Below are 27,604 nucleotides of genomic sequence, written 5' to 3' on the forward strand. Positions count from 1 at the left end.
GAGGAGAGAGGCGAGGAGGCGGCTCCGGCAGCGCGCGGCGGCGGCGGCGGCGGCGCGGAGGGCTTGGACTGGGAGCCCAGAGCTCGGCTGGGCAGCGGGAGAGGAGGAGCCTCAGGAACTGCAGCTCTGCCAGCTTGGGCCGAGCCTAGAGACACCGGCCTGGCTGGTCCCCGCCAGCCGCAGGTGGGAAGGGGCTGGGATGGAGGGCGCGGGTCTCCCGGCTAGCGGCTGAGGCTGAGCCGCGGGGCTGTCTCCTTCCTCTGTTCCGTAGACAGAGGCTGAGCATGGAGCTGTCCCCCCCCAGCCCTCCCGAGATGCTGCAGTCGGATTGCCCGTCAGACCTGGAGCTGAAGTCAGCCCCCAGCAAGAAGATGTGGATTAAGCTTCGGTCTCTGTGAGTCCCCGGGCAGGGGAGTTGGGGGAAGGGATCTTAGGGAGCCTGGAAAGGCGGGGGAGAGCCGGGGCCGGGCCGGTGGATTCTCTCGGGCACACATGTTGGCAGGTGAGAGGAAATAAGCTGCCCTGACACGCGTGGCCAGACCACATGTGCAAGGCATGTGCGGAGCAAGCCGGCCAGTTGGAGCGGGTTTAGGAGTTGCAGAGCTAACGATGTGCCTGCGGACCCCCCGGGTGACACATGCAGCGCAGAGAGGCGGCACAATATTTGCGGTGTGGCAGGGCCGCGGACGGGCAGCATTCGGGAGGTGCCAGGCTGACTCACACGTATCCATGTGCAGGGGTGTGCAGATGTGAGACACATCACATGTGTGTGCATGACTGTCCCAGGGTCACAGAGGTGTGTGTAGAGTGATTGCACACAGATGCAGATCTACTGCATGGGGATACTTGTGCTAACCTGTGGGTTATATGTATCTCGACTGGGATTGGTGGTTTCCGCCTCCTGCATCCAACGGGGGTGGGGGGGTGGGGAGGGAGGGGATGGGCGGGGGCGGGGCACCCCATACCTGAGCTGCTCACCTCTCTGCATATTAATAATGGGGGACCCATCTGGGATCTAGAGAAGGGGTGGAACCCCGACCTGGGATCTGGAGGAGGAGGGGTGGAGCCCCTACCTGGGAGCTGGGGTGGTGGTGAAGAGAGATTTGTTGACAGGGGCAAGGTAACTGTCAAAGCCTATTTGTTGCTGTAGGGTCTCCCAAGGATCTGCAAGCACATTTAGGCATCTTTTCTTATTGTTGCAGGAAGAGGGCATGTGGGGAGGAATAAATGGGAAAGGGGAGGACTCCGTTGTCCCATACTCCAGTTTCAGGGAAGGAAAGGAACTTTTCTTCCTGCTCATCAGAGAAGGAGAGGATTGAGTCAAAGACAAGCCATGCCTCATGTTTATCTCCCTGTCAGCTGCCATCGGGTAATCTCCGCAGTCTGTTGATTCTTAACTAGAGCTAGGGACGTGCTCCTCTCCCTGCTAAGACTGTCCATGGCCCTAGGAAAGAGGCTGCAGATGTTTGGTGAGGAACTACAGGAAACACAGCCTCCAAACCCAGTTCCTCACCAGCATTCTCAATGGTGAGCGCTGAAGCTTTTCATTTCTGGGCTCCGGCAGAGGGAGAGATGGGGGTAGAATATGGATAGATGTTTATGATTGTGTTTTTTAAAAAGCCTTCACCTGTGGTGATAAGATGACGCCTTTATATTGGGCCCGTGGGTCTGATTTACACACTGGCTGCTTAGAGAGGCCTTAGGGAGAATGGAGGCATAGTGGGCAACGAATGTGCCATAGTGGAATCCAAATATGCTTCTCGGTCCCCTCCTTTGCTGTCTCTGACCAATGCAACTTGCGGGCTCCATGAAATGCAGCCTTGGAATGAGGTTCTGGGATGAAGAAATGGAAAACCGGATTGAACTGATTTTTGTTGGGAGGAGCACTGGGTTATTCTTGACAGAAAACACTGCTCTGTGAACAGGAACTAAGCTGGGAAGAAGGGTAGGTAGGGAAGCGGTCAAAAGGTAAAGAAGGGTCCACAGGGTCTATAAGTGGCAGAATTCAAGGTGTCCTAGGATGCTTCCCCACAGCACTAGTGGCTCATCATGTACTTCCCTGGCCTCTGTTCCAGGTAAGGGATGCTGCAAATGAGCAGGTTCTACCATTTCACTCTCTCCCACACCTTGCTAACCACAGGTCTTTTCTGGAAGCAAATTGCTATTTCTTCCTTTAGTGTGAGAAGTGGTCAATGGCAAGAGAAGAGGACCCTCACAAGGAGGCACTGAAACCCAGGGAAAGAAGGGCGTAGAGGCAGCTGCCCCTACAGAGTGTGTTGGCTGAGATGTCCTTACAGGAGATCACTGTGGACAAGGATCACTATTCTTATTGGTGAGACTGTTCTGGTCTTCACTCACTTCAGCAATCTGGTCCTTAAGAGTGCTAGCTGCATGTAATAACTTACCCAGAAAAGTACCATCTCCTCAATGTTAATTACCAGGAATAGATTCCCAGTCTCACTTTTTCAAAGCAGAGGCAGATCTTGATATCAAGTTAGATCCCAAGTTGACAGCTTACTAGATTTGGCCCTGTTTGAATACTGGGCAGGGGGTGTGTGCTTTGCCAATCAGATGAAGGGAAATAAAAGGATTTAGGACTTTTGCTGGGTAGGAGAGGGAAACAACTCTCAGGGTCGAGTGGTTTCTGAAGAGGTGAGCAAAGAGGACATTTCTTCCTTTAAATGGAAATAGAACCCTCACCCTCACCCCTAGTCACCACTGTCCCCAAATAGGCCTGGGTGGGAAGGGGCTATTTAGTCTGGAAATAGGTAGATGGACGTGATTATCTCAGGACTAGACACTGAACAGAAATGAAGACAGATGGACTATATAGATTCCCATGCTCAACATATCCTATCTCCCCCACCCCTATGACCCTTTTAATTTCTAATCTGGGACATCAAGATTCTCTTTAGGGAACCCGGGCCTGGTGTTTTTTCCTCTGGTTAAAAAAACCCATAGGAATATAATTGTCCAGGGCAATTTCTTCTTGGGAAGGGCATCCAGGAATTCTGTTTCCCGTACTAGCACTCTGCCAAAGCTAAATTCAGAATCTGGAGCATATTAGCTGGAGAGTCTCCAGTGTGGGATTTCACCTCTACCTAGCAGGAAGATTTTCCTACCTAAGCAGACTAATAGGCTGAGGCATGAGAGAGGCTGAGACAGGCAGTTCAGGGATAATGGGTTGGCCAGATGAGTTTCAGCATCTTTAACCTTAAGATGGAGGACTGGACTTGCCTGCCCACCCTTCTCTGAGACCAGAGGGCCTTGAGGAGTGTGGGGAAGGGCCAGTAGAAGTTGAAAGGGTTTTCGGTGTCTTTTGTGAAACAAGAAAAGCTATGAGCAGAGATTGGTTTGCCATCCTTAGCTCATTCATTCATTTAACAACTATTAACTGAGTGCCCCCTGTGGGGCAGGTGATGTGCTGGATGCTGGGGATATAGTGGTGGACAAAACGGACTCAGTCCCTGATTCTGTGGAGCTTGTAATATGGATCAACTCCAACAGATGGAGTGGAGGGTAGAGAAAGCCTCCTGCTCCTCGTTTTGCCACACCCATCCAAGTGGTAAAATTCAACCATTCTGGTATCTGCCTCATATTTTCCTTTGGTGGGGGTTACCTACACAGGAAGAGCACATATATGATTTCTCTCTCTCCCTCTCCCAGGATAGTACAAGCATCACTCTCTTCTCTCTGCTCCAGTTCCTCCTGGAATTTTACAGACAGAACTTCCCTTTTCCTTGGGATAGTATAGACACAATCCCTTTCTCTTCTCCTTTCTCCACATGGTGTACACTCAGGCTCCCATGGTCTAGACCCAATGTCATAAGCTGTGGTTCAAGGTCATTTCAGGGGACCTGGAGCAAAGACCCAGTTGGGGATTATTTCTGCCCATCTTTGTTTCATCAGAGTCTAGTGTGGGACTCAGAACATAATAGGCACTCAAAAATTGCTCTTAAATAAAGGAATGAACAAATGAATTAATGAATATACCTGTATATGTCACAGAACCCAGTTCCATCTCTGATTCTGTGCTGCGTGTATTCCTGTGTGTAGGGGGTGAGGGGAGTAGGCATGGGGATGGAAGAAAGGGGGAGGTTGTTTTTGTTGTTGCTTTTAGAGGGTGATGTTCAAAAGGTGTGGTCCCCTCTTTTGAGGACCTCAGACCAGAGCCTGGAACTGAAGGAGTTACAGAGAAGATACAGAAACAATCTGGATATATGAACGAGATATATCAGGATGAAACTGTGAATGCCTGACGTGTATACATATGAATCTGGGTAAAGGTTGATGTGAGTGACAAGGACATTTGGTGGAGTGTGAGCTCCATGACGATGTCTGTTTTTATGTTTATAAATGGCATGTGTGATAATAAATATGTTGGGATAATAAACACACGCTTACCTGAATACCTGAAATTGTCCTATGTATGAATGAGATGATGTACGTGTGTACGTGAGTGTGTGTATAGGTAATGGGATAATATGTATGTGTGATCTGGTGTATGTGTTTGTGACACACCCAAATTTTGGACAATCTGGGGAGGTCAAATGCACAGGAGGAAGAAGCCCAGGGACTGGACTGGGTGCCTCACTGATTTATCCCACCTTTTGTCTTCATTTTGTATATGCCCCATGGACTGATCTTCTGTGGCTCTTACCAGTTTTGAAAACTGTGCTGCTGTCCTTTCTCTGCATATGGCTGTGGAGCTGCCATGAAGACTGCAGGATAAACTGGCTCGCCGGACCTCTGGAGAAAAAGGAGCATCATTTCTCCCAGGCCTTGGCAGGAATGATTTTTAGTGCCTTCCTCCCTGGATTGGCCCTTCTTCCTTTATATTCAACCATGGCAAAGGGAATTTCTCCTCCCTGGGTTTTATATCCCCCTCTATTGTCTTGAATGAGGCAGCTATTGCCCCCACCAACTTTGTCTTGAATGAGGCATCTCTCGATGGTAGAGGGTGGAAAAACACCTGCAGTAAGATGAGGGGGAGGTGCAGAGATATGGGAACTCAAATTTAGATCAAGGGGAGAACTTCACAAACCTCTGGTCAGAACAGGTGGCTGGAGGGGACCGGGGACCAGAGTGGTGGCAGTGGAAGAGCAGAGGGAATATCGGGAGACTTGAGCTTGAGTTCTTGTTTCCACTCTGCCAAGTATTAGCTGCATGATCTTGAAGTCACATAATCTCTGCGTCTCTGTTCTTTATTTGGTAGCGTCCATATGAAAGTGGCTGTTAAATGATAAAGTCTGAAGTTCTTTCAGCATGGGAGAGCTTGCTGTGTGAAGAGGCAGTGGGATGGGAATAAATGGGTGGCCATTGGCTTGGATGGGGAGAAAATAAAGACTCAAGAGGCAGGAATATGAATGACTTAATAGGTTTGAGTCCTGGTGTCTGGGACCTGATTTGGAAGGGTCTTGCTGATGAGCGGTTGTCTGGAGGGGGTGAGGCAGGTGACTGAGGCAGGGGTTGAGGCAGGTGACTGAGCTTAGAGAATAGAAGGCTGGGTGGGGTGGGAAGAGGGCTGTCCCACAAAGGGTGTGGGCCCCTGAGGTCAAAAGAAAAGAGAGAAACTTACTCCTTGTCATCTCTTTCCGGACTGGTCAAACTACAAGTGGATGGAGCAATTTTAAGTTTTGGTGGGTGTGGGCAGCCTAGGGACTGTGTTGGTGAATTCCGTGAGCATTGGAGGAATTCCCCTCTGGCATTTATCCTAAGTCTCTAGGCCTGAGGGCGATATGACCAGGTATGACACATCCTATTCTAGAGAATCTCTAAAGTCCCTTAGAACCCCAAAGCACTCTGCTTGCCTGGGAGCCCCAGGAGGCTGGTTAAAAAAGACAGAGGAGATCCCAGTTTGAGGTTGCCACTTAACACTTCTGCCAGGAGGAGGAAGTAGGTTGGGGATGATGCTATGGGACTGGAAGGCCAGGTGACAGACTCAGGAAGCTTGGATGTCTCTAGACCCTTTCCACCTGCCCCCAGTCCAGGGAGCTCCTGAAGTCAATGCAGTGAGGGATTGTGTCTCATCTTCTCTTTATTTTTTTGGCTATTCCCATCAGATTGGGATGGAGGAGCCGGGAACCTTGAAACAGATCTTTCCTTCTTTTTTGAGTCTTTACGGGGATCATCAAGGATTTGTTTGCAGCTTCTCTGCTCCCTCTGCTTTCCTCTTCTTTGATTCTTCCTGCAGCCTTTCCTCTATCCCCTTCCCTCCTTTGTTCCCATCTCTTTCTGGTTTCTCTTTCTCTGCTGGGCTCTATTTTGCTCTCCTCTCTTGTCCCTCTTCCTCTCTCTCTTGGCCAGGAGCCAGGACCAACCCCCCCCCCCCCCGCCCCCGCCAGCTTCCCCAGGCTCAGGTGTTGTTGCGGTGATTGCGGTGATGGTTCAGGGCAAGTTTGCTGCAGGCACCCTTTGGGGCCGCCTGATGAGCCCAGCCTCAACTCCTGTATTCTGCAAGGCCTTTCTTTTGCCATCTCAGTGACCTCATCCTCCCAGCTCCTCTGGGGAGGAAGCCGGGTAATTGCCTTTGGATCTCAGGGGGCTGATTTTCGCAGGTATGGAAGTTGAGTAGCTATTTTCCAACTCTCTTCAGGACAGCAGCAGAGAAAGGGGGACAGAACCAGGGCAGCAGGTGGGCTGCAGGTGAGACCACTGGGAGACTGGTCTCCCAGTTGTTATGTAATGAGATTGTCCCCTAAGGGAGGAAGACTTAATGGTCTGCGAGAACTGGGGGAGAATCCTGGGAATAGTGAGTGGGGCAAAGATGGGACTTGAGGGGGAAGAAGGTCTACTGAGAAGGGAAAAGGAGAAAAGCGAGTTGTGATCCATTCGTTGCAGGAAGGTCCCTCGTGCCAGTGCTCTTGCCCCTCTGTCTCCCATGTCCCCAGTCCTGCAGCTGCTCCTCTCCCCTCAGTTCCAGTGGCATCTTCTCGCTCTCTGGGAAGAAAACAGCAGGTTAGGATATGACTTCAGCATCCCAGACCTGGCAGAGGTCCACTGAGGGAGCTGGGATGGGGTTTTGGTGGAGAAGCAGGCTTGGGGGAGAAAGGGCATATCCAGGGAGAGGCCTGGGGGCTCAGGGCTGGGAGATAAGCTAGAAAGGGGGTACTCAGGTGGTACTGTTGGATCCAGCCAGGCCGCCAGGTCAGTTGATTCCGCAGCTGCAATGAGAAGTCAGACTTGCAAATAATTACAGTGGCTGCAGTGGGATTAGCCTGCCAGCTGGCATTGGCACCATTTAGGTTGGGAAGGGAGCTTGGCTTCCAGGGGGCTTAATGACTCTCTGGCAGGCAGGACCTGGGGACCAGAGAAGCTTCTTTCCTTCCTATTCCTTGGCTTCTCTGCTCCCCTGTTTATCATCTCTTGATCATCTAACTTGGCACCATCCGCCTAGTTCTCTCCTCTGCGCCCACCTTGTTTGGAAACTTCTCGGGGCCTGGGTTGAGTGAGCACACATGCCAACAGTATTATCAGGCTCCCTAAACCCCAACCGTCTCTCTACAAGCAGTAGCTTTAGAAATTCCAATCTGAAAGAAACATAATAAATCAAGTTGCACCAGACTCACCCCAAAGACTTCTTTGTCCTGCCCATTCTCTTCCTTTCTGTTCTTCTTTGACATGCCAAGAAAATGCTGTTGTTTTCATTGCAGCGAGATGGACTGAAGATAGATATGCAGGAGAACTTCCTGGAAAGTTCATGGAGGTTAGAATGTAACCTTCCTATGGTAAAGAAGAAAGCCACCCTCCTCCTTTAAAGCATCAGGTTAGGGCTAAGTTGGGGGAAGCAGTGAGCCAGTCAGAAAGATAAACTCCAACCAGGGACCCGAGACCCAGGCACCCTACTTCCCTAGTGCCTCCAACCCAGGCAGTGACTCTGAGAACCATAATGTGTTACAGAGGGGGAAACTGATGCCCAGAAACAGTTGGTGAGGTGGGGGACAGGGCTGAGACCAGACTCAAATGCTGCTGATTCACAGTCTAGAGCTGCTCCCATCACACTGGCAGTCAGTACCTTGCCAAGCTTCCAACTCACTCTCCCAACCCAGGCCCCCTTCAACGTCTGTCAGGTCCCCTGGAAGCAGGACATCTGCTGGGAACATCTGTTGGGACGTGGTTTGGAGGGCCGGTGGGGTGATCCTTGCGCAGGAGGTTAATGAATAGAATTAAATAGTGCAGGGAGGGCGAAGAGGAGTGAGCAAGTGAGCCAGAGACGGAGTTCTCCTGGGTGGGGTCCTGGGAGCCTCCTCTCTGGCTACCCTTCCCCTGACCTTCTTGCCCACCCCTCCTATTTCCTCCGTCTTTCAAGGGCTGAAGCCTGAGGGAGACATGACTCATTTGTGTGCTGCGCAGGCAGCTGGGGTATCTGGGTTCTTATTAGGCTGGCCTAAGGCTCCAGCTGCTTAGATTACCCCTGCCTCAGCTGATCTGAGCTGTGCTGGGCTGTTGCTAGGAACACCTGTGAGAAAGGGCTTCCGGTCAGGAGGCGGAGCGGGGAGTTGCCTTCAGACACACGTGGGGTGTGAGCCGACGGCTCCCCCTCTTCTTCAGTGTTTCCCAGACCTTCTTCAGCAGCACTTTTCAAGTGTCCTTTCTTTCCTTCCCTGCCCCCTTAATACCTCCTGCCCCTCTCCCTCATCTCCCTCCACTCGCCTGGCTCCTGTCCTTCCCCCACTACCCACCAGCCTTCCCCAGGCCCTGCCCAATTCTCCCTCGACCCTCCCTCCATCCAGCTCCTCTGTCCAGTACCTGGAGATCTCTCACCACCGCTGCCATGTCAACCTGAGGCCTGTCGCCTCCCGGGATGGTACCCCAGCTCTGTCACCAGGGGGGCTATTTTTATCTCTGGAGCCACCCCCGCCACTGTGCCCAGCCAGCTGCCAGAACTGGGGCTGCCTGTATAGCAGTGGGAAGCCAGGGGACTGCTTGGGTAAGGTGGGGATCTGGTTGTTCCTGGTCTCTGGAGCTCCATGCTCTGCATGTCCCCAGCTTCCGCTTCTGCTGCTTCCCTGGTCCCTGGGATAAGGAGCCGGGGAGGAGACCCAGACATCTGGAATGGTGGTGGCGGGGAGACTGGGCTTTTCCACATCAGGGGCCCTGGGTACAAGGGTGGGCACGGGGGACTTTGTTCATGGAGGACTTGTAATGAACCTTGCTGAACTAACTAAAATAAAAACTAAATAGTAATCTTTTGCATTTATGCATCACTTTATAGTTCCCAGGGTGCTCTCATAAGACCTCATTTGATCCTTGTGAGAATTCTATGAAGCGTGTACTTACCCATTTTACAGCAAGGAAACTGGAGCCCAGGGTGTCTTGTCCAAGGTCACACATAGTGCTAAAGTCCAGGCAAAATCTCCTGATTTTAATTCATATCCTTTTTCTATTGGATTTAGATGATTACCTTGATTTTTTTCAACTTCTGAGATTTTGCAGCCTTTAGATCAGCCAGGTAATCCCTTCCCCAACACCCCTCCACCCACTCCCCCTCACATCCCTCTCCTCTGATGACAGGCAGAGTCTCCTATGCTTTGCTCATCCCCTATTCCAGCTCCTGTTCTTCAGTGCAGGTGGGGAATAGTGGGGATGGACCAGGAAGGGAGGCATTGTAGTTGGGCTCCTTGCTATTTTAAAACTACATTTAAGGGTTGAAGGAAGATTCATGCTGGGATCATCATATCTATGCCCTGCCTCCCATCCAGGGAACAGTCTCCTTAGCTCAAACAGAGGTAGAGTGTGGCATGTGTGTATATGTGTGGGTGAGTGGATACGTGTGAAAAATTTTTTTTCCCAGGAAGGGATGGTGGTTGATCAATATCCTAATTAGGAACAGTTGATAATAGGCTGGGATGAGCATGTACGGCGTGCACGCTGGGATGATGCAGCATCTGTGCACGTGGGGTGATGTGGTAAGCTGTTATTTGTCCAACCATCTTTGGTTCTACTGGGCAAGAGAGCAGAGGGATGGACAAGACATCCTCTCTAGAGCTTTTCTAGTCTAAGAAATCTCTACCTTTCAGTAGGATGGTTGAGGCTAGTGCCTACTTGGCTCAGGGGGCTGGGCCTGGAGTCAGGTGAGGGAGGGGAGCTGGCTTGGGTTGGTGTTTGCTGGTGTACCACCTGCCCCCACTCCCACCCCATCTGTATCTCTCCAAGCGAGCTTGTCTACAGAGCAGGCTGAATAACTTGTCCCTCATCCTCTGGGTGGCAGTTCTAGGTCTCTGACTCTGGGTCTAGTTCTTTCTCTCTAAAAACACTACCTAGCGCAGCGGCCGCGCTGCATGGCTACCAGGAGTTCACTAGAACACAGCTTTGTAGACATTTAGCCTGCATTGCTGCTTCTTGCTACTGCTGAAGCCCACTTCCGCTGGTCCCAGTAATTTCCCAAACTTCATTTGTTTATAAGCCTTCAAGGATATGGCACGGTGACAAGGTATTTTGATTTCTCCCTGCTTTTGGTGGGAGGGGTGCGAGGCGGGGTGTGTGCGGGGGGCGGAGCATGACTTCCCATCATAAAATCCTGGCTCTTGGCCCGTTTCCTTTCTTTTCTCTTTCTCCTGTCATACTCATCCCCTCTGGTCGCTTTTCCTCATCCCCACGTTACCCCCAGCCCTAAGCCGTAGATTAAGGAGACTAATCGAGCGGAACTCTCTTCACCCGCTGCGTTTGGCTTCACTCCGGCTCTCCCCCTTAGCCCCGCCTCGCCCCTCCGCTGACCAATCGCGACCCCAATGCACTTGTATTGGTGATGTCACCCCACAGCCAATCCGGACGCGGGTTGGAGCTGTATACGCACATCCACTTCGCGCCGCAGAGCCTGGGTTCTTTTCTTTCTAACCTGAGCGAGAGCAAAGCCAGGAGGAGAAAGAGGAGTCTTGGTTCCCAGGCACTTTCTAGGCTATCCCATCACTTCTCTTCTGCCTCTGGGCTGGATTGACCTCTCTCCAGTTAATTCACGGTTATTCCCCAGTCCCCGTTTTACAGATGAGGAAACTGGGGCTGGGAGTATTAAAGAAACTTGCCCAGCCTCTCGGTTTCGATGAGCAAGTCCTTCTGACTTTCAGTCACTACTTGGGTGGGGGCTTCCCTCCCTGTTGAGCGGATCTCTGGGCAAGGATCCCCGGATCCCTAGCTTTAGCGAGCCCCTCTCCTGCAGTTCCTAGTTGTCTTCCGGTCTTGCTCCCATCCTTTCAGGTGGGTTAAAGCTCATTTTGAAGAATGGCCCCGGAAAAAGACCCTGGGAGGGAGCCGAATCTGCCTTAGCCTCGCTGAGGGGCTCTTACAGGGCCCTTTCCCTTCACTACAGACTTCCTCTCATGGACAAATTCAGGATGGTTCCCTGTCCCTGCACCCTTAAGCCTCCTACTAACCCTTTCCTTCTCCCCAAAGAGGAGCCCCACCTCCTCAGAGCAAGGGGCTGGCCTGTACTATTTCTGTCCTTTCTGGGATTCTTCTGAGAACAGATTCTTGTTTTCAGTCTGATTCAGATGTGAAACTTTTCCTGCGGCCTCTCACCCACTTGCTGTGGGCTGGGTCTCTGCCTCATCACTCCTTCCTCCAGCCAGGCTCCTCCTGTTCTCCTCCCCCAAATTCTCTCTGGTCAGTCACTTTTGCTGAGACCTGGAGGAGGAAGTCAGGGGCCCAAGAGGGAGCCATTCCCCTCAGGGGCCCAGGGGGCCTGGGGGCAGCATTTTGATACTCTGAAGTAGGAAACTTTGATTCCCATGGCAAACCCTGTTCCTGTGCCGAAGAGTCACCTCCAGGGCCCCATCCTCAGGTAGGCGGCCAGGGATGAGGAAGGGAGAGGGGAGGAGGAGGACAGGCTGCTGTGGGTCTACCAGTTGTAGTTTGGTGGAGGGGAGGGATCAAGACTTGACAGCCCCATATGCTGTGTGTGTGTGTGTGTGTTAGCAGTGGCGGGTGACTTAGTAGTGTTTCCCCTCTTTCTCTCCTTCCTGACCCCCAGCATCAGTTAGGACCTCATATTCCTCCAATATCTCCTCATCTGGTCTTAAAACCTCCAGAGGGGAATAGGATTCTTCTCTCAACTCCCAGCCTCTTAGCTTGAGGCTGCCCTGTCCTAAGCCCCCTACTTACAGTGATCTTTCAGGGAGTGTGGGTGCTGGAAGTAGTGGCAGGGGACTTTGGAAATCGTCAGATCATCCGGTGGGGGCTGGAGAAGCTGCACTCTTCTGGGGCGTTGGGATTATTACTGCTCAGAGCCGCCTTTTCCAGCTGGCTGCCAAGAGCTGGGAGAGACTGGGGCCTCCAGCAGTCAGGACCTGAGGCTTTCCCGTCGTGGTATGGGGACTGAAGATAAAGGAGAAAGAAGTGGTGGTGGTGAACCAGGGCTAGGAGTGGAGTGGAAGGACTGTTGGGAAACTTCCAGGTTTCCTTAGGTCTGGACGAGGACTGGACAGGGGTCAGCATCCTGCTCATCCAAGCAGATGAATGCCAAGGTGTGGACCTTGGGTGGGTCTGTGGAGGTCCTAACTCTGAAGGGCGTTAGAATCAGAGAGGCCGCCCGCCAGGCCAGGAAGTGTCGTGGGGAGACACGTGGGGAGAGTTATGTAACTTCAGGAGGGAGAAGTTCAGCACCTGGATCCTTCCAGCTGCCCGAGTCCAGGTCCCTTCCTTGGCCTCCCCATTTGTCAAATTTATTCTTTAATCTTTCTTTTCCTCCCTTACCCCCTCCCTCTGGTATCTGGATCATGTTGGGTTCAGATTTCAACAGAAGCTGTAAAAGAGCTCCTGGACAACATCGAGAGGTGGAGATGGGAGGAACTTGGGGGGAGGGCCATGTTGAAAGCCAGCCTACAACCGCACTCTGCTCCCCAAGCCCTGAGATCTCAATTGGGAGTGCTGGCAGATAGCCCCCGACCTGATTAATCTGCTCCCATTCCCTTTTATTGTTTAATGAACATTTACTGAGCATGTACTGTGTGCTCTGGGCGCAGCAGCCAGGATAGAAAAGTCACTGTCAGTGCCATCAAGACACCCCCAGTTTCCTGGGGGTCTGATGGTGTCTGCAGACACCATCACCCCAGGAAGCCTGGATGACTGACCCTGAAGGAGCTGTGATGCAGTGGGGTCCAGCCTCGCTTTTGGTGTTTGGGACACAGTTAGGCTCCAGTAGAGTGAGCTGTAGGCTTGCCAACCTGAGTGAGATTGACAAGTTGTGTGACCTCGGACGAGTCTTATAACCTCCCCCATAAGGAGATTGTGAGGCTCAAGTCAGCTTTGTAATTATAAAGGAGAGATCATGGTCATTATCATCCTCTCATTTCCTCTGTTAGGGGGCTTCCTAATTACCAGCCTCCATCCAAACTAGGCTCACTCTTCTCCACCTGGACTTGGGATCAAGAAGGCAGGTAGGTGCTTGTTGGACTTGAAGGAAGTGAGGCGTGAGCTGGGCCAGCATGATGCTGGTCAGTTAATTCCAATTCAAATCATGTTTAAAGAGCCTCATTTTATATGCCAGGCCTTTCACATACATTCTTTCATTTACTCCTCTTATTAACAGGTGGTTTACTATTGTCCTCACTATTTAACAGATGAAGGAATTGAAGCTTGAAAATAAAGGTTCTCCAACTTTAGTGTGAATGAGAATTATCTGGGATGTTTGTTAAAAATGCAGATCCCTGGGCTTCCCTGGTGGCGCAGTGGTTGAGAGTCCGCCTGCCGATGCAGGGGACACGGGTTCGTGCCCCGATCCCGGAAGATCCCACATGCCGCGAAGCGGCTGGGCCCGCGAGCCATGGCCGCGGAGCCTGTGCGTCCGGAGCCTGTGCTCCGCAACGGGAGAGGCCACAGCAGTGAGAGGCCCGCGTACCGCAAAAAAAAAAAAAAAAAAAAAAATGCAGATCCCTGGACCCAAACTTCAGAAATTCTGGTTCAGTAGTAGTTGTGCAGTGAGACCCAGAATCTAAAATTTTCACAAGTATCCCAGGTGATTCAGATGCAGTGGTCTACAGGCCACACTTTGATAGACACTGATGAAGAATTAGTGACTTGCCCAGGACTCAGAGCCAGGAAGTGAAAGGTCTGCATCCAGGCGTCCTGTCTTCCAGAGTTGTGCTGGGAGCCTGGGTTTCTGCATTGGAAATAGGGGCAGCACTGCCTTCCCGCCTCCCTCTCTCCCTCCCTCTAGGCCCATTGTGAAGACAAAAGGAGATAATGTAGGAGAGAGCCCTTTTTAAAATGTAGAGCTGGCAGCATTGTCAGAGATTATGCAAATACATGCAAATGAGCACCCATGGGCTTGGCTGTTCACTTGGGAGCTTGTGCTGGGATGTGTGTTTCCCTAGGTGGCTCAAGAAAGAAGAACTTTGGTGGTGGGTATTGACCCCTAGTGGGCAGAGTTTTCCACTGTAAAAGGGGCTGATCGAAATGGAAGACTGGGGCTGGGATTGGGAAGAGATGGGACCAGAGGCCTTTTTTTCTTCCTGGGTTGTGTGTCCCCAGAGTTGAGGGTCCCTGGCCATGGGGACTGACCAGGAGAGGGAAGCTGTGTGCCCCAATGACAGAGTGTATCTCTTTCCTCTGTGATCTCTGGTCAGCTCTCAGTTGCTCCTTTCCAGTCCATTGGCTGGAAAGCCTTTTTAAAAAAATTTAACTAATTAATTAATTAATTAATGGCTGCATTGGGTCTTCATTGCTGCGCGCGGGCTTTCTCTAGTTGCGGCAAGCGGGGGGTGGGGGTTGCTACTCTTCGTTGCGGTGCGTGGGCTTCTCATTGCAGTGGCTTCTCTTGTTGCAGAGCACGGGACCTAGGTGTGTAGGCTTCAGTAGTTGTGGCTCGCGGGCTCTAGAGCGCAGGCTTAGTAGTTGTGGTGCACGGGCTTAGTTGCTCTGCGGCATGTGGGATCTTCCCAGACCAGGCCTCGAACCTGTGTCCCCTGCATTGGCAGGTGGATTCTTAACCACTGCACCACCAGGGAAGCCCCCTGGAAAGCCTTTTATGTTGTCAGCCTCTATTCCTCTCCCCTAATGAAGCCTGAGCTGGGGCTGAGCTTTACTGAACCCGGACTCTTCCTTGTTGAACCACCTGCGCTTTCCACATGGAGATGGTGCAGCAGGAAGGCTGGAAGTGATATTAGAAGATAGCCCACCGAGGAGGCTGCAGTGTCACCCTCCAACTTCTTTCCCCACCCATTTTTCCCCTTTCCCTTCTGCCCCATTTACATTCAGACCTGTCTTTGGCCAGGACTGCTGGTCCCTGACGCTTCCTGGGGCTGGCTATTCTGGATGCCCCTATTCCAAAGCTGCTGAGACCCCGGGATTCTAGAGCTGCTTCTGTTCAGGAATGCCATTGTTCTCCCTCCCCCCACCCCAGCATCCCTGGGAATCGATGCTAATTTCAGCCTCCGGTCCCTGACTCATTCTCTTCTCCTCCCTGACTCATAGGGTGACCTTGGGTTTCTGAAGCCCCTCTCAGTGGGGAACTGTGCTGGCCACCATTTCACGCCATCTTGGTTTTAGGTGGGATGGGGTGGGGCAGGGCTGGGGGAAGGAGCCAGAGAGGAATGTTTCATCGCTTTCTTTAAAATCACTATCTAAAGTCAGAGAGCTCTGTTTGCTTTGTGACTGCCTGGGCTGGACTCAGGCAGTCACAAACCAGACTTTTAAGAAGCCTCCCTGTTAATCCCCTGGAATTCATGAGTGCAAAATATGAGGGATTGTTCCTTCAGGCGAAGCATCCAGTAAGTGAGACCTCCAGCCCCACCCTCCCCACTTTGGCTCTGTGGGAAGCTGCCATGGGGCAGAGGTAGGGGGCGGGTACAGCCACCCTTGGCCAGAGGTTCTCTCTGGAGTGGCACTGGGGAGGCAGGGGTTAACCCTGCTTTTTCCTGGTTGATGGATTCTGGAATCATAATCGATTAGCTCTGCCGGGATGGAGTGAGGCCAGGCGAAAGACCAATTCAGATTGGTCTTTGTTCTGTGTCTTTGCCATCCCTGCCAGAGACAGCGGGGCTGTGGACATGAACCCCCTCCCCGCCAAGACCAAAAGACATAATGAAAGAATGCTGGGGGCTCTTTTGATGGTTGTTGATCCCAAAGCCCTCTCTTAGGGGGAAATAAGCAGTTTCAGCTCTTGGTTATTCAGACTATGAAACAGCTCATCCCCAAAACATCACCCTGGGAGCTTGTACCTGCCTAATTCTGCTGGGCCCTGGGCAATCTAAACAAGAGTTTTCAGGAAGCACTGACTAAAAGGGGGGCGTTGAGAGGTCAGAGGGGGTGGGGACCATGGAAGAGCCTGAGATTTAACTTTGGGGGCTAGGTAAACTTAGTACAGGCAGTGGCAATGACCTGTGATGAAAAACATTAACTGCTGTTATATTTTTAATTCTTTTTAAAAAATATTAATTAATTTGTTCATTTATTTTTGGCTGCATTGGGTCTTTGTTGCTGCACGTGGGCTTTCTCTAGTTGCAGCGAGCGGGGGCTACTCTTTGTTGCGGTGCATGGGCTTCTCAGTGTGGTGGCTTCTCTTGTTGTGGAGCAGGGCTCTAGGTGCACGGGCTTCAGTAGTTGTGGCATGCGGGCTCAGTAGTTGTGGCGCATGGGCTTAGTTGCTCCACAGCACATGGGATCTTCCCGGACCAGGGCTCAAACCTGTGTCCCCTGTATTGGCAGGAGGATTCTTTTTATTTTTTAATAAATTTATTTATTTATTTATTTTTGGCTATGTTGGGTCTTTGTTGTGGTGCGCGGGCTTCTCATTGTTGTGGCTTCTCTTGTTGGGAAGCATGGGCTCTAGATGCCCAGGCTTCAGTAGTTGTGGCACGTGGGCTCAGTAGTTGTGGCTTGCAGGCTCTAGAGCGCAGGCTCAGTAGTTGTGGCGCATGGGCTTAGCTACTCCGTGGCATGTGGGATCTTCCCAGACCAGGGATCGAACCTGTGTCCCCTGCATTGGCAGGCAGATTCTTAACCACTGTGCCACCGGGGAAGCCCAGCTGCTGTTATTCTATTAGAAAGATTAATGGGTTATGGAAGACTGAGGCTGTTTCTGTAAAATGCATCCTATTAGAGGTATCCTGTTCTCTTGACAAGGTGGCAGTGCCTAAGCAGGTTATCTGTACCCCTACAGGCTGCGCTACATGGTGAAGCAGTTGGAGAATGGGGAGGTAAACATTGAGGAGCTGAAGCAAAACCTGGAGTACACAGCTTCCCTGCTGGAGGCCGTCTACATAAATGAGACGCGGTGAGAGTGGTGACATGGGGCTGCGGGGAGAAACCCACACACAGAGGAGAAAGATACCGGACAGACACAGTGATTCAGGGAGGGCTGGGGAGTCGGACAGAAACCTGACCCGGCCAGAGCAGGGAGGAGGGGCGGGAGGGTAGATAGATCTGTAGGTAGAAATATCAGCAGAGGTACAGGCATAGAGTTGCAGAGACAGAGACAAACAGACATCAAGAAGAGAACACTGTTCCAGAGCTGGAAGGGACCTTAAAGGTCATCTAGTCCTAACCTGCTTCCCAGTGCGGAGGCCTTCCAGACCTGCGCGCCCAGGATGGGAGCCACCGGTCACACATGGCTGTGGGGCTTGAAACGTGGCAAGTGTGAATTGAGATGTGTGTGTATGTAAAATACATGCTGGATTTCAAAAGATTTTGAAAAGAGAATGTCAACTATCTCATTAATATTTTTATACTGATTCCACGTTGGAATGATAGTACTTTGCGTGTATTAGGTTAAAGAAATGTTATCATTAAAATGGATTTCACCTGTTTTTTTAACCTTTGAATGTGGCTACTAGACAATTTAAGTAACTTATACGTGGCTTGCATTTTATTTCTGGAGGACAGTGCTGCTGGTCTGTAGCATCCTCGACAGGTGGTATCCATTCCACTGTCTGCTTGAATACTTCCAGAGCTGGGGTGCTCACTACCTCGCATAGTGACCTGTTTCATTATTGGAGACATCAGATAGAGAAACAGAAGTAAAAAGACTTAGCAAAAGAAAGGAAAGGGAGGGTCAGAGAAGGGAGAGAGCTGGTGTGAGAGTTTCCAAGGTGTGGCTGGGCATGGGCCTCTAGGCTGTGGAAGCACCTGCCGTCTTTCCTTTGTGACTCCCCTTCTGGGGCCTCAGGCAAATCTTGGACACGGAGGATGAGCTGCAGGAGCTGCGGTCTGACGCGGTGCCTTCAGAGGTGCGGGACTGGCTGGCCTCCACCTTCACCCAGCAGGCCCGGGCCAAAGGCCGCCGAGCAGAGGAGAAGCCCAAGTTTCGGAGCATCGTGCACGCGGTGCAGGCTGGGATCTTCGTGGAACGGTGAGGCTCACCCACGCCCTGCCCGCTTCTACCCCTAGCTGTGTCCCTCGTTCCCAGCCACCCTCGTCTTCCAGGACCCCACTGTACCACCAGCCTCACACGCCCACGGCCTATCCGCACAGCCCCGCCTGATCCGACGCCACTCCCAGACCTCACACCTGGGCTCCTTTTCGTTCTTCTCCCTCAGGATGTTCCGGAGAACGTACACCTCTGTGGGCCCCACCCATTCCACTGCGGTCCTCAACTGTCTCAAGGTGATCCCGGGGGTTTCAGGCAAGAGGAGAAGCTTTGGGGGTGTGGAACAGTCCTTGGGACTTTCAGACTCTTTACGGGATGATTTTTGCCTTCCCTTTTTTTTTTTTTTTTGCGGTACGCGGGCCTCTCACTGCTGCGGCCTCTCCCGTTGCGGAGCACAGGCTCCGGACGCGCAGGCTCAGCGGCCATGGCTCACGGGCCCAGCCGCTCTGCGGCATGTGGGATCCTCCTGGACCAGGGCACGAACCCGCGTCCCCCGCATCGGCAGGCGGACTCCCAACCACTGCGCCACCAGGGAAGCCCCTGCCTTCCCTTTTAACTGTTGTTTCCATATTCCTCAAAACAACTTTTCCCCACTCAAGAGGCACACTCCTGACTTCTTGTCACTCCCATACTGAATGATATCTGGGAAGAAAGAGGCCTATTTACCACTTCTTTGTTTTCCTGCTTCCCAAGCCTCTGTAATCATTGGGAAGTCCTCCTTGAAGTCTACCTGCAGCCCTCGCTGCTGCAGGGGATGTCCCCCTTGGGAGTCTCCCTGCCTAGTTCCTTGTTTCTCCACAGAACCTGGATCTCTGGTGCTTTGATGTCTTTTCCTTGAACCGGGCAGCTGATGACCACGCCCTGAGGACCATTGTTTTTGAGTTGCTGACTCGGCACAACCTCATCAGCCGCTTTAAGGTTGGGCAGCATCCTATCCCCGCCTCTGGGTAGGATTCTCTACTCCCACCACCCTGTTCTCAAAGGGTCCCAACAAGCAGCAGATTCCACAGGCTCCCTGGCTCGGTCTCACTGGCAGTGAAGTCGCCCCGTGCACACCCCAGTCTAGCCTTTCCTTCACTTGCTGCAGTCCCAGCCTCTGGCTTCGTGTATTGCTTTCTAGGGGAAGATTCTAGCCCTGCAACTGTCCAGCCTGGGATTCTGCACTCTCGCCCTTGGCTTTGTCCCCTAACTTGTCCTCTCCAGGCTGGCTGCAAGTTCAGCTCCCTGTTTCCGCCCTCCTGCCCCTGCCCATGGATGCTGGAGGCTTAGAGGCCAGATGCTCTCAGCTGGTGCCCTGCAGGACTAGCGTCTCTCCATTTGTTTTTTTTTGGGGGGGGTCTCCGTCTCTCCATTTGTTTTGGGGGGTCTCCCTCCCCTCCTCCTCCAGCTCTAGTCTCTGTCCAAGGAATTTTAGGGAGAGGGTCAGCTCTTGGCAAGGCTAGGTAGGGCTGTAGGAGGGGAGGGAGGGTGTGAACTCGATTTGCTCTTCAGCTTGGCTGGCCAGGAAGTGTACAGGATTAACGTCCTCTTAAGATCCTGTGCCAGGAGGGAGCGTCTTTTGGGAACAGGGGCTGGAAAAAGATCACTTGCACGTGGAAAAACCACACTTGGAAGTGGAAGGTGAGGGGAGCTGAGGAGTCGCCAGGGGGATACTTGGTGAGCACTTGGGTGAGGGTGACAATAGGCGTTAGGGTGGAGGAGAACATGTGTGTTCTGAGGGGTTTGGGGGGGTCAAAGGAGTCCAGCTGGAGGGCCCCTCCCAGAGGGCTCTGGAAGGTCACCCGGCCACCTGTGCCTCCACTTCACTATAACAGACTATTGGTGTGTGAGAGCCTTTCCTTGACCCTTGACTCCTCCCTTTACAACTCCCAAGGGGTTTCCAGAACTTCCCTGAGATGCTCAGCTGAGATTTTCTTCAGTGCCTCCCTGAGCCCTGTTCTTCTGCAGTTGCGTTTTCTTCTTTCCAATCCTGCCCTCTCCAGGACGGAGAACAGCAGGCTCTTATTTTTCCTAAGACTTTTCCCAGCTCATGTTTCTCCAGACTGGTTCTCAGGCTTCCTCCAGACACCAAGTTCTCCTACAGGTGCTTCCTCACCTGGAAGGACTGGTTCCCGGGAACTCCAAGAGTAACTGCATCACGTTGGGTTTGGCCTAGCCCCAGCCCACCTTGCTCCAAGGCAGTTCGAGAGAGAGGAGCCTTCTTGCTCTAGTAGTAGAGACCCCCTTGGAGCCGCCCTTTTCAAGCTCCACATACCCTTCCTGGGCACCCAGCCCCTCCCATGCTCCTCCCCTTCCCTTCCCTTCCTCCAGGGACACCATGGCAACGCAAAAGCAAGGTCGGTTGTCATGGAAACAGTCCTTTAAAATTCCCTGAATTTGGGGCACAGCCCTCCAGGGGTTGGGACAGGGGATGTGAGGGTCTGACTGACTAGTGGCACATCCTCTGTTGTCTCGTCACTACTGCGCATCTCTACAGAAGCTTCCTCAAGTCCTGAACCCCGCTCTCCTTGCAGCCTCAGAGATCTAGGGACAGGTACAGACACCAGCCCCGCCCTCCGGGAACCTTGGGCCTTTGAAGGAAGCAAACGTACCCCAGGGCACCTGCAGAGACCGAGACAGGATTGAGACAGGATTGAGTAGCCCGCAGCCCGACAGAGCTCTGGCTCCTGCTGCTTGGGTGTGTGTGTGTGGTGGTCGAAGGGTGGGGAAAGGCTTCTCAGAGGAGGGGGTGATCCACATCTGGCTAGAGGGCCCTCTCCGGGTCATCTTATTCTTTTCTTTTTTTTTTTTTTGCGGTACGCGGGCCTCTCACTGTTGTGGCCTCTCCCGTTGCGGAGCACAGGCTCCGGACGCGCAGTCTCAGCGGCCATGGCTCACGGGCCCAGCTGCCCCGCGGCATGTGGGATCTTCCCGGACTGGGGCACGAACCCGTGTCCCCTGCATCGGCAGGCGGACTCTCAACCACTGCGCCACCGGGGAAGCCCCGGGTCATCTTATTCTTTCGGTTGCTTCTGAGCCCCTCTCCATGGTATTGGCTTGGGGATGGGGTGAAGTGGTTGGAAGGTAGGAGGGAAACTTTCTTTCCTCTTCTTAAAAATCTCCAGGGAAATAATAGTAATTATAGCTACTCTCTAGAGAACACTTACTAAGTGCCTTGTGCTTATCTCATTAAATTCAAGGTAGGTTGTATTCTCTTCATTCTGCAGTTAAGCATCTGAGGCACAGGAAGGCACGTGACTTGCGCAAGGTCACACAGCCAGCAGGTGGTAGAGCCAGGATGTGAGCCCAGGTTCACCCGATTGCAGAGCCAGCGCTCTCCTATGCCCTGTTGCCTTCCAAAGAAAGGGCCTTGCTGACCTCCGTCTTCAGCCGCCTGCCATTCCCGCACATCCTCCACAAATCTCAATTTCCTCCGTCCTACTGCAGATTCCCACTGTGTTTTTGATGACTTTCCTGGATGCCTTGGAGACAGGCTATGGGAAGTACAAGAACCCTTACCATAACCAGATCCACGCAGCTGACGTTACCCAGACGGTCCATTGCTTCTTGCTCCGCACAGGGATGGTGGTAGGTGCCCTGGAAATCACTCTTCTGTGACTCAGGGTCTTATGGCTGCAGAACCGGGAAGTCTAGACTTTACTCCCATTTCCTTTTTTCTCTCTTTGGTTCCTCTCCTTTGGCATCCCAAAGTCTTTACAGATTCAGATTGGGCTTACTCACTCTAGAGTATTCCTGGGTGGACCGTAACTTCATGGGCAGCGCTGGGGATGTGTACCGGGATGTGATGGGAATGTTGCTGGTTGTGATGGAGGAAGGTCTTTGGCCATTCCGCGAGCTGAGAAACGTGGCTGCATTAGCCCAAGAGCTGGCCTCAAAGAATGGAAGGGCTGGGCTGAGCAGTCCTGCCTGTGTGTGGAGGTCTCTGGGCAGCGGCCGGCACGGGGTCTGCCCCCTCTCATCATCTGTCTCTTTCTCCCAGCACTGCCTGTCGGAGATCGAGGTCCTGGCCATCATCTTTGCTGCAGCCATCCACGACTATGAGCACACCGGCACTACCAACAGCTTCCACATCCAGACCAAGTGAGGGGTGGGGACGTGGCAGGGGCAGGAGGGGCCGAGTGGAGGTGCAGAGGGCCGGACGCGGTGACTTGGGCTTTGCAGGTCGGAATGCGCCATCCTGTACAATGATCGCTCGGTGCTGGAGAATCACCACATCAGCTCTGTTTTCCGAATGATGCAGGACGACGAGATGAACATTTTCATCAACCTCACCAAGGATGAGTTTGTGTGAGCAGAAGCCAGGAGTGGGCATCCCTAGGGAACCCCTCACCCCAACCCTCTTTTCCCACTTCCCGGAACTCCTGCCTAGCAGTGCTGATCAGTACTTGGGTTCTGTCCTTTCAGAGAGCTGCGGGCCCTGGTCATCGAGATGGTGTTGGCCACAGACATGTCCTGCCATTTCCAGCAAGTGAAGTCCATGAAGACGGCCTTGCAGCAGCTGGAAAGGTGAGATATGGTGGGGTGTGGCTGGGCATAGGCCAGAGTGAGGGGTGTGTGAATTGGGGGGGGCATCCGCATGGGTAAAGGGTGTGACAAGTCTTTACCTGGATATAGAAACTCTCCTGGCTCCAGGTATCTGAGTGTATCTTGTGTATGTGATGTGTACAGCCCAGGCAGCCGGTCTACTGGAGAGTGCTTGGCCTGGGGGTCTGAGATGGGCGTTCTCAGGGCAGCTTCAGGTCAGGCTTACTCTGGAATGTAATGGAAAAGCATTCAACTCTTTGGACTCATTTCTATATCTGTGAAATGTGAAAATGTAATGCCTCTCTCCACAATAGCTTGCCACCAGTTCCTACTCTAATAGGGCTATTGGGAGAGTCATGTGAGGTTAAAAAAAAAAAAAGCACAGAAGAAATGCCATAATTACATCTAATGTTGCTTAAAAGTGGGTGGGAGTATATAAATGTAAGGGAGAACAGACTGTGTTTGTGTGTCCTGAGGGTGTGTGTTAAAAATTGTATGGTGTCGGGCTTCCCTGGTGGCGCAGTGGTTGAGAGTCCTCCTGCCGATGCAGGGGACACGGGTTCGTGCCCCGGTCCGGGAAGATCCCACATACTGCGGAGCGGCTGGGCCTGTGAGCCACGGCCGCTGAGCCTGCGCGTCCGGAGCCTGTGCTCCACAACAGGAGAGGCCACAACAGTGAGAGGCCCGCGTACCGCAAAAAAAAAAAAAAAAAAAAAAATTGTACGGTGTCTGGGTGTGGGAGAGTGTGCAGTGTCAGAGCATGTCATTGTTGGGAAATAATAATAATAATAATAATTATTATTATTATTATAGATTACATCTACCGAGCACTTATTAGGTGCCAGACACTCTTCTAAATACTTATATCCTGTATGTCATTTAATTCTCAGAACAACTCTATGTGGCAGATTCTGTTATTATTTCCACTTAGGATTGAGGAGAATGAAATATGTAAATGTTAAGTAACTTGCTCTTTGTCACACAGCTAGTGTGTGATAGGTATGGTGGGGATTCGAACCCAGGCCCTTTGATTCTGAGAGCCTGGGCTGCTTCCTATACATATGTAAATGTGTGTGTGTGTGTGTGTGTGTGTGTGTGTGTGTGTGTCTCACAGGGTGTTTGATCTGTGAGAGGGCGTGTGATGGGAAGTTAGGAATGGTCCAGGCTTCCTCTTCCTAAAAGACCAGTCTCCCTCCCCTTGCCATCTGCCCCAACAGGATTGATAAGTCCAAGGCCCTGTCTCTACTGCTCCATGCTGCTGACATCAGCCACCCAACCAAGCAGTGGTCAGTTCACAGCCGCTGGACCAAAACCCTCATGGAGGAATTCTTCCGCCAGGTACGAGGCCTCTTTGCCTGCCCCCGCCCCCGCCCATGGGGCCTTCTCTCCCCTTTGTTCTCCAAGTTCCCTGTTCCTACTCCAGCTCCTCATTCAGTGGCCTGCAGCTGCCAACCGGATCCCAGACCCATGGGATATAGTGTCATCTCCGAAAAGCTTAACAGTAATTGCTGGCAGTGGCACTTGCATGCCACTCATTTCCAGGTCAAAGGCACAGAGATCCCTCTTCTCCCCCGGCAGCCCCTTCTACCCCCAGCTGCACCTCGATCTGGTAGACTGAGGTGCTTCCCCGCGCTGTCTGCTCCCCCAGGGTGACAAAGAGGCAGAGCTGGGCCTGCCCTTCTCTCCGCTCTGTGACCGCACCTCCACTCTCGTGGCACAGTCCCAGATTGGTAAGTGTCCCTTCCCGCAGGAAGGAGAGAGTTGTGAAGGCTAAAGGATGCTGGCTGGGCCGGGTCAGGACCTCTCTAAGTCCACATCCTTCAAAGCCATTCTTCCCGTAGCGGCAAGCCCGCTGTGCTAGAGCATGGGGTCCTGGGGTGGAGTTCTCTGGGGTCGCAAAGACATCATCGCAAAGGCTGCCCCCACCGGGAACTTTTCAGCCCCAGGTGACCCTGTTTTACATGCAGCCGGGGGCACAGCTGTGCCGGCCACATCCTCTGCCCAGGCCCCCAGGTCAGATGGCTCCATTGTGTTACCCCTGCACTGCAGGTTTCATTGACTTCATCGTGGAACCCACGTTCTCTGTGCTGACTGATGTGGCCGAGAAGAGCGTCCAGCCCATGGGGGAGGAAGACTCCAAGTCGAAAACCCAGCCCAGGTGAGGGTGGCCGCAGCAGCCGGGGGCCCACAGAGAGCACTGACTCCCAGGGAGGAGGTACAGGTATGGCGGGCGTGGAGAAGCAGGCGACTCCAAAATTGGGAGCCCCCTACCGCGAGTCAGACACAGGGGCGGAAGGATGGGGGGCAGGGAGTGTGGTCTGCACCTCTGTTCCCTCCACCGTATTTACATCTCTCCCATTAGCTCTGTCTTTATTGCCTTTCTGCTAATCTGCTTTTATTTTCCTTCTAGTAGGAGGGAAGGTGTGGAGAGGGATGGGGACTGCGGGTACCTAGCAGAGGGAAAAGAGGAGAAGGATGAGGCTCCCTGAGCCGACTGGTCTTCTACCCCCTCTACTCCGAGGGCTGTGAAGATGGCTCTGGGGTGGGCAGGGCCTGACCTCTGCAATGTTGGGGTCCGGCTTTTAGCTTCCAGTGGCGCCAGCCTTCTCTGGATGTGGAAGTGGGAGACCCCAACCCCGACGTGGTCAGCTTCCGCTCTACCTGGATCAAACACATTCAGGAGAACAAGCAGAAATGGAAGGAACGGGCAGCAAGTGGTGGGTCCATTGGGAGGATGAGGCCTTGCGGGGCGGGTGGCTGATGCGGCAGGAGCGGGTCCCTTTTCCTTAAGCCCGTCAAGCAACCCTTTGTCTGACTCCTTCCCTGAGTTGGGAAGGTGACTGACTAGGCTGCAGTAAGATCACAGGAACGACTGACTGGCTGACTGGCCTGGACTGTTCTAGAATGCGGACTTGAGAGAGGATAGGGACAGCCACATGCCACGACCCGAGGGACCCCATGCACATTGCGGTCTGTCAGTGGTACCCTGTGGATGTGGTAACCTGGTGGCCCTGGCTGGGACATCTCTTCCTTAACGTGGGAGTTGAGGGCTGTGCATTTTAGCAAGGTTGGAGAGGCTGTCCCCAGGTGGGTGTGGGTTGAACGTAGCTCAGCTCGAAGGAAGGGGGATGTGTGAGAATCCCTTACTTGTCTCCACATATTCCTTGGGTTTGGGGGAAACATACTGCTTGGTCTGGTCCCAGCTTCCTTCATGCCCCTTTGCAGGCGTCACCAACCAGATGTCCATTGACGAGCTGTCCCCCTGTGAGGAAGAGGCCCCAGCCTCCCCTGCTGAAGATGAGCACAACCAGAACGGGAATCTGGACTAGCCTGGGGCTGGCCCAGGTGAGCCTGTCGCGGTGGATGGGGAGGGGCTTAAGGTTCCGCAGGGAGTTGGGCCAGCAGGGTGTCCCACAGGCCTCTTTGAAGGGTCATCTCTGGGGTTCAGTGGATGCAAGGTGGTCCTTCCCTCTTTCCCAGCAGGGATATGGAGGAAGTGAACACACAGACTCGAGCTGGGGCCTGAGTGGAGAGCAGAGTCCTCCCACCTGCAGGGAGAGAGGAGTGGGGCTGAGCAGCTCCTTTGTGAGGGCCTGGGGAGAGGCAGCAGTCAGGGCCCAAGGCTCTGGGAGGTCAGCTGGGCATGACTTTCAATCCAGCCCTGCTCGCGCCCTGGCTGAGCTCCTTCTGCAGGGCATTTTTTGCTCAACTGTAAGCGGGACTGAGTGGGGATCTAGTGGGACCCGAGGAAGGTAAGTCAGGCTGGAGATGAAGGAGGAGGTCAGAGCACCGAGGCGTCTCCTCTTCCCCCAGGTCCTCACCGAGTCCAAAGTGTTCGATGTCATCAGCACCATCTATCGGGACTGGCTCCCCCATCTGCTCCAAGGGAGCGTGGACGTCGAGGAACAGACAACCCACCCGAAGGACAAATGCCAGAGATTGCGGGATTGGGGAAAGGGCCTGTCCCCACCCGACACCCATTGGGGCGCAAGTTAATCTCCCGGCGGCAAGACCGGGGAACTTCAGGCTCCCAGTGGCCACTGTGTCCATCCCCCCCGCCTCTGGACTCTCCCTATGGCCAGATGACCGGCTGGAGGGGAGCTTCCGGGAGGCTTCCCAGGGCCTGGAGGGGAGGGTTGGAGATGCCAGCCCCCTGGGTCCTCCCCCATCCTTTTTGCCTCCAAGTTTCTAAGCAATACATTTTGGGGGTTTCCTCAGCCCCCACCCCAGATCTTAGCTGGCAGGTCTGGGTCCCCCCTTTCCTCCCCTGGGAAGGGCTGGAATAGGATAGGAAGCTGGGGGTTTTCAGAGCCCTATGTGAGGGTAGGGGAGTGGGCTCCTTCAGGGCATGGTACCTTTCTAGGGCTTGGGAATGGGGGGCATCCTCTTTACCCCAGACCTGCACTGCTTCAGTCCCATCCCCAGCCCAGACCCTGCAATCTTCCCTCTCTCCCATTCTGAAATGGTGACTGGGGGAAGAGGAGCCATTGCCACCAGGGGCTGAGAGGAGGCCTTTCCTGGGGTCCCCAAGGACTCAGGCCTGGTCTAGGCCCCTGGGGCTTGTCACCTGCCCTGGCTGAGTCCTGAACCCTTTGCCTCCTTCCTCTCCCCTGGGGCTGGGAGGCTCCCATCCGACCAATGTCTGTAAAGTGCTTTGAAGTCTCCCCAGCAAAGCACCTTCAGGATACATCCTACGAGCACAGGTGGGGAGAGCTGGGTTGGGGTCAAGGGCGCATGGGGAGGGTGAGGTGTAACCCAGTAATCCTGTGTTGCTGACAGAGA

The 27,604-nt window shown here is 53.1% G+C and overlaps 1 protein-coding gene across 2 annotated transcripts; it reads left to right on the top strand.

Annotated features, from left to right (window-relative positions):
- Positions 1–284: 284 nt before the first annotated feature.
- Positions 285–26,151, top strand: PDE1B (phosphodiesterase 1B; the record flags this gene model as incomplete). Of its 2 annotated transcripts, none has more annotated exons than XM_079716011.1 (14): positions 285–394; positions 17,093–17,206; positions 18,098–18,280; positions 18,468–18,534; positions 19,100–19,216; positions 21,725–21,865; positions 22,278–22,378; positions 22,460–22,585; positions 22,703–22,804; positions 24,040–24,160; positions 24,471–24,552; positions 24,872–24,980; positions 25,409–25,539; positions 26,048–26,151. In XM_079716011.1, 14 exons carry the CDS (start codon positions 285–287, stop codon positions 26,149–26,151), a joined length of 1,608 nt encoding a protein of 535 aa, XP_079572137.1. The 2 variants fall into 2 exon arrangements, with proteins under 2 accessions (XP_079572137.1, XP_079572138.1); XM_079716012.1 differs by lacking the exon at positions 285–394 and adding an exon at positions 11,724–11,776.
- Between the last annotated feature and the right edge of the window lie 1,453 nt (positions 26,152–27,604).

This window comes from Hyperoodon ampullatus (genome assembly GCF_949752795.1).
Source record: "Hyperoodon ampullatus genome assembly, chromosome: 11".
Classification (NCBI taxonomy): domain Eukaryota; kingdom Metazoa; phylum Chordata; class Mammalia; order Artiodactyla; family Ziphiidae; genus Hyperoodon; species Hyperoodon ampullatus.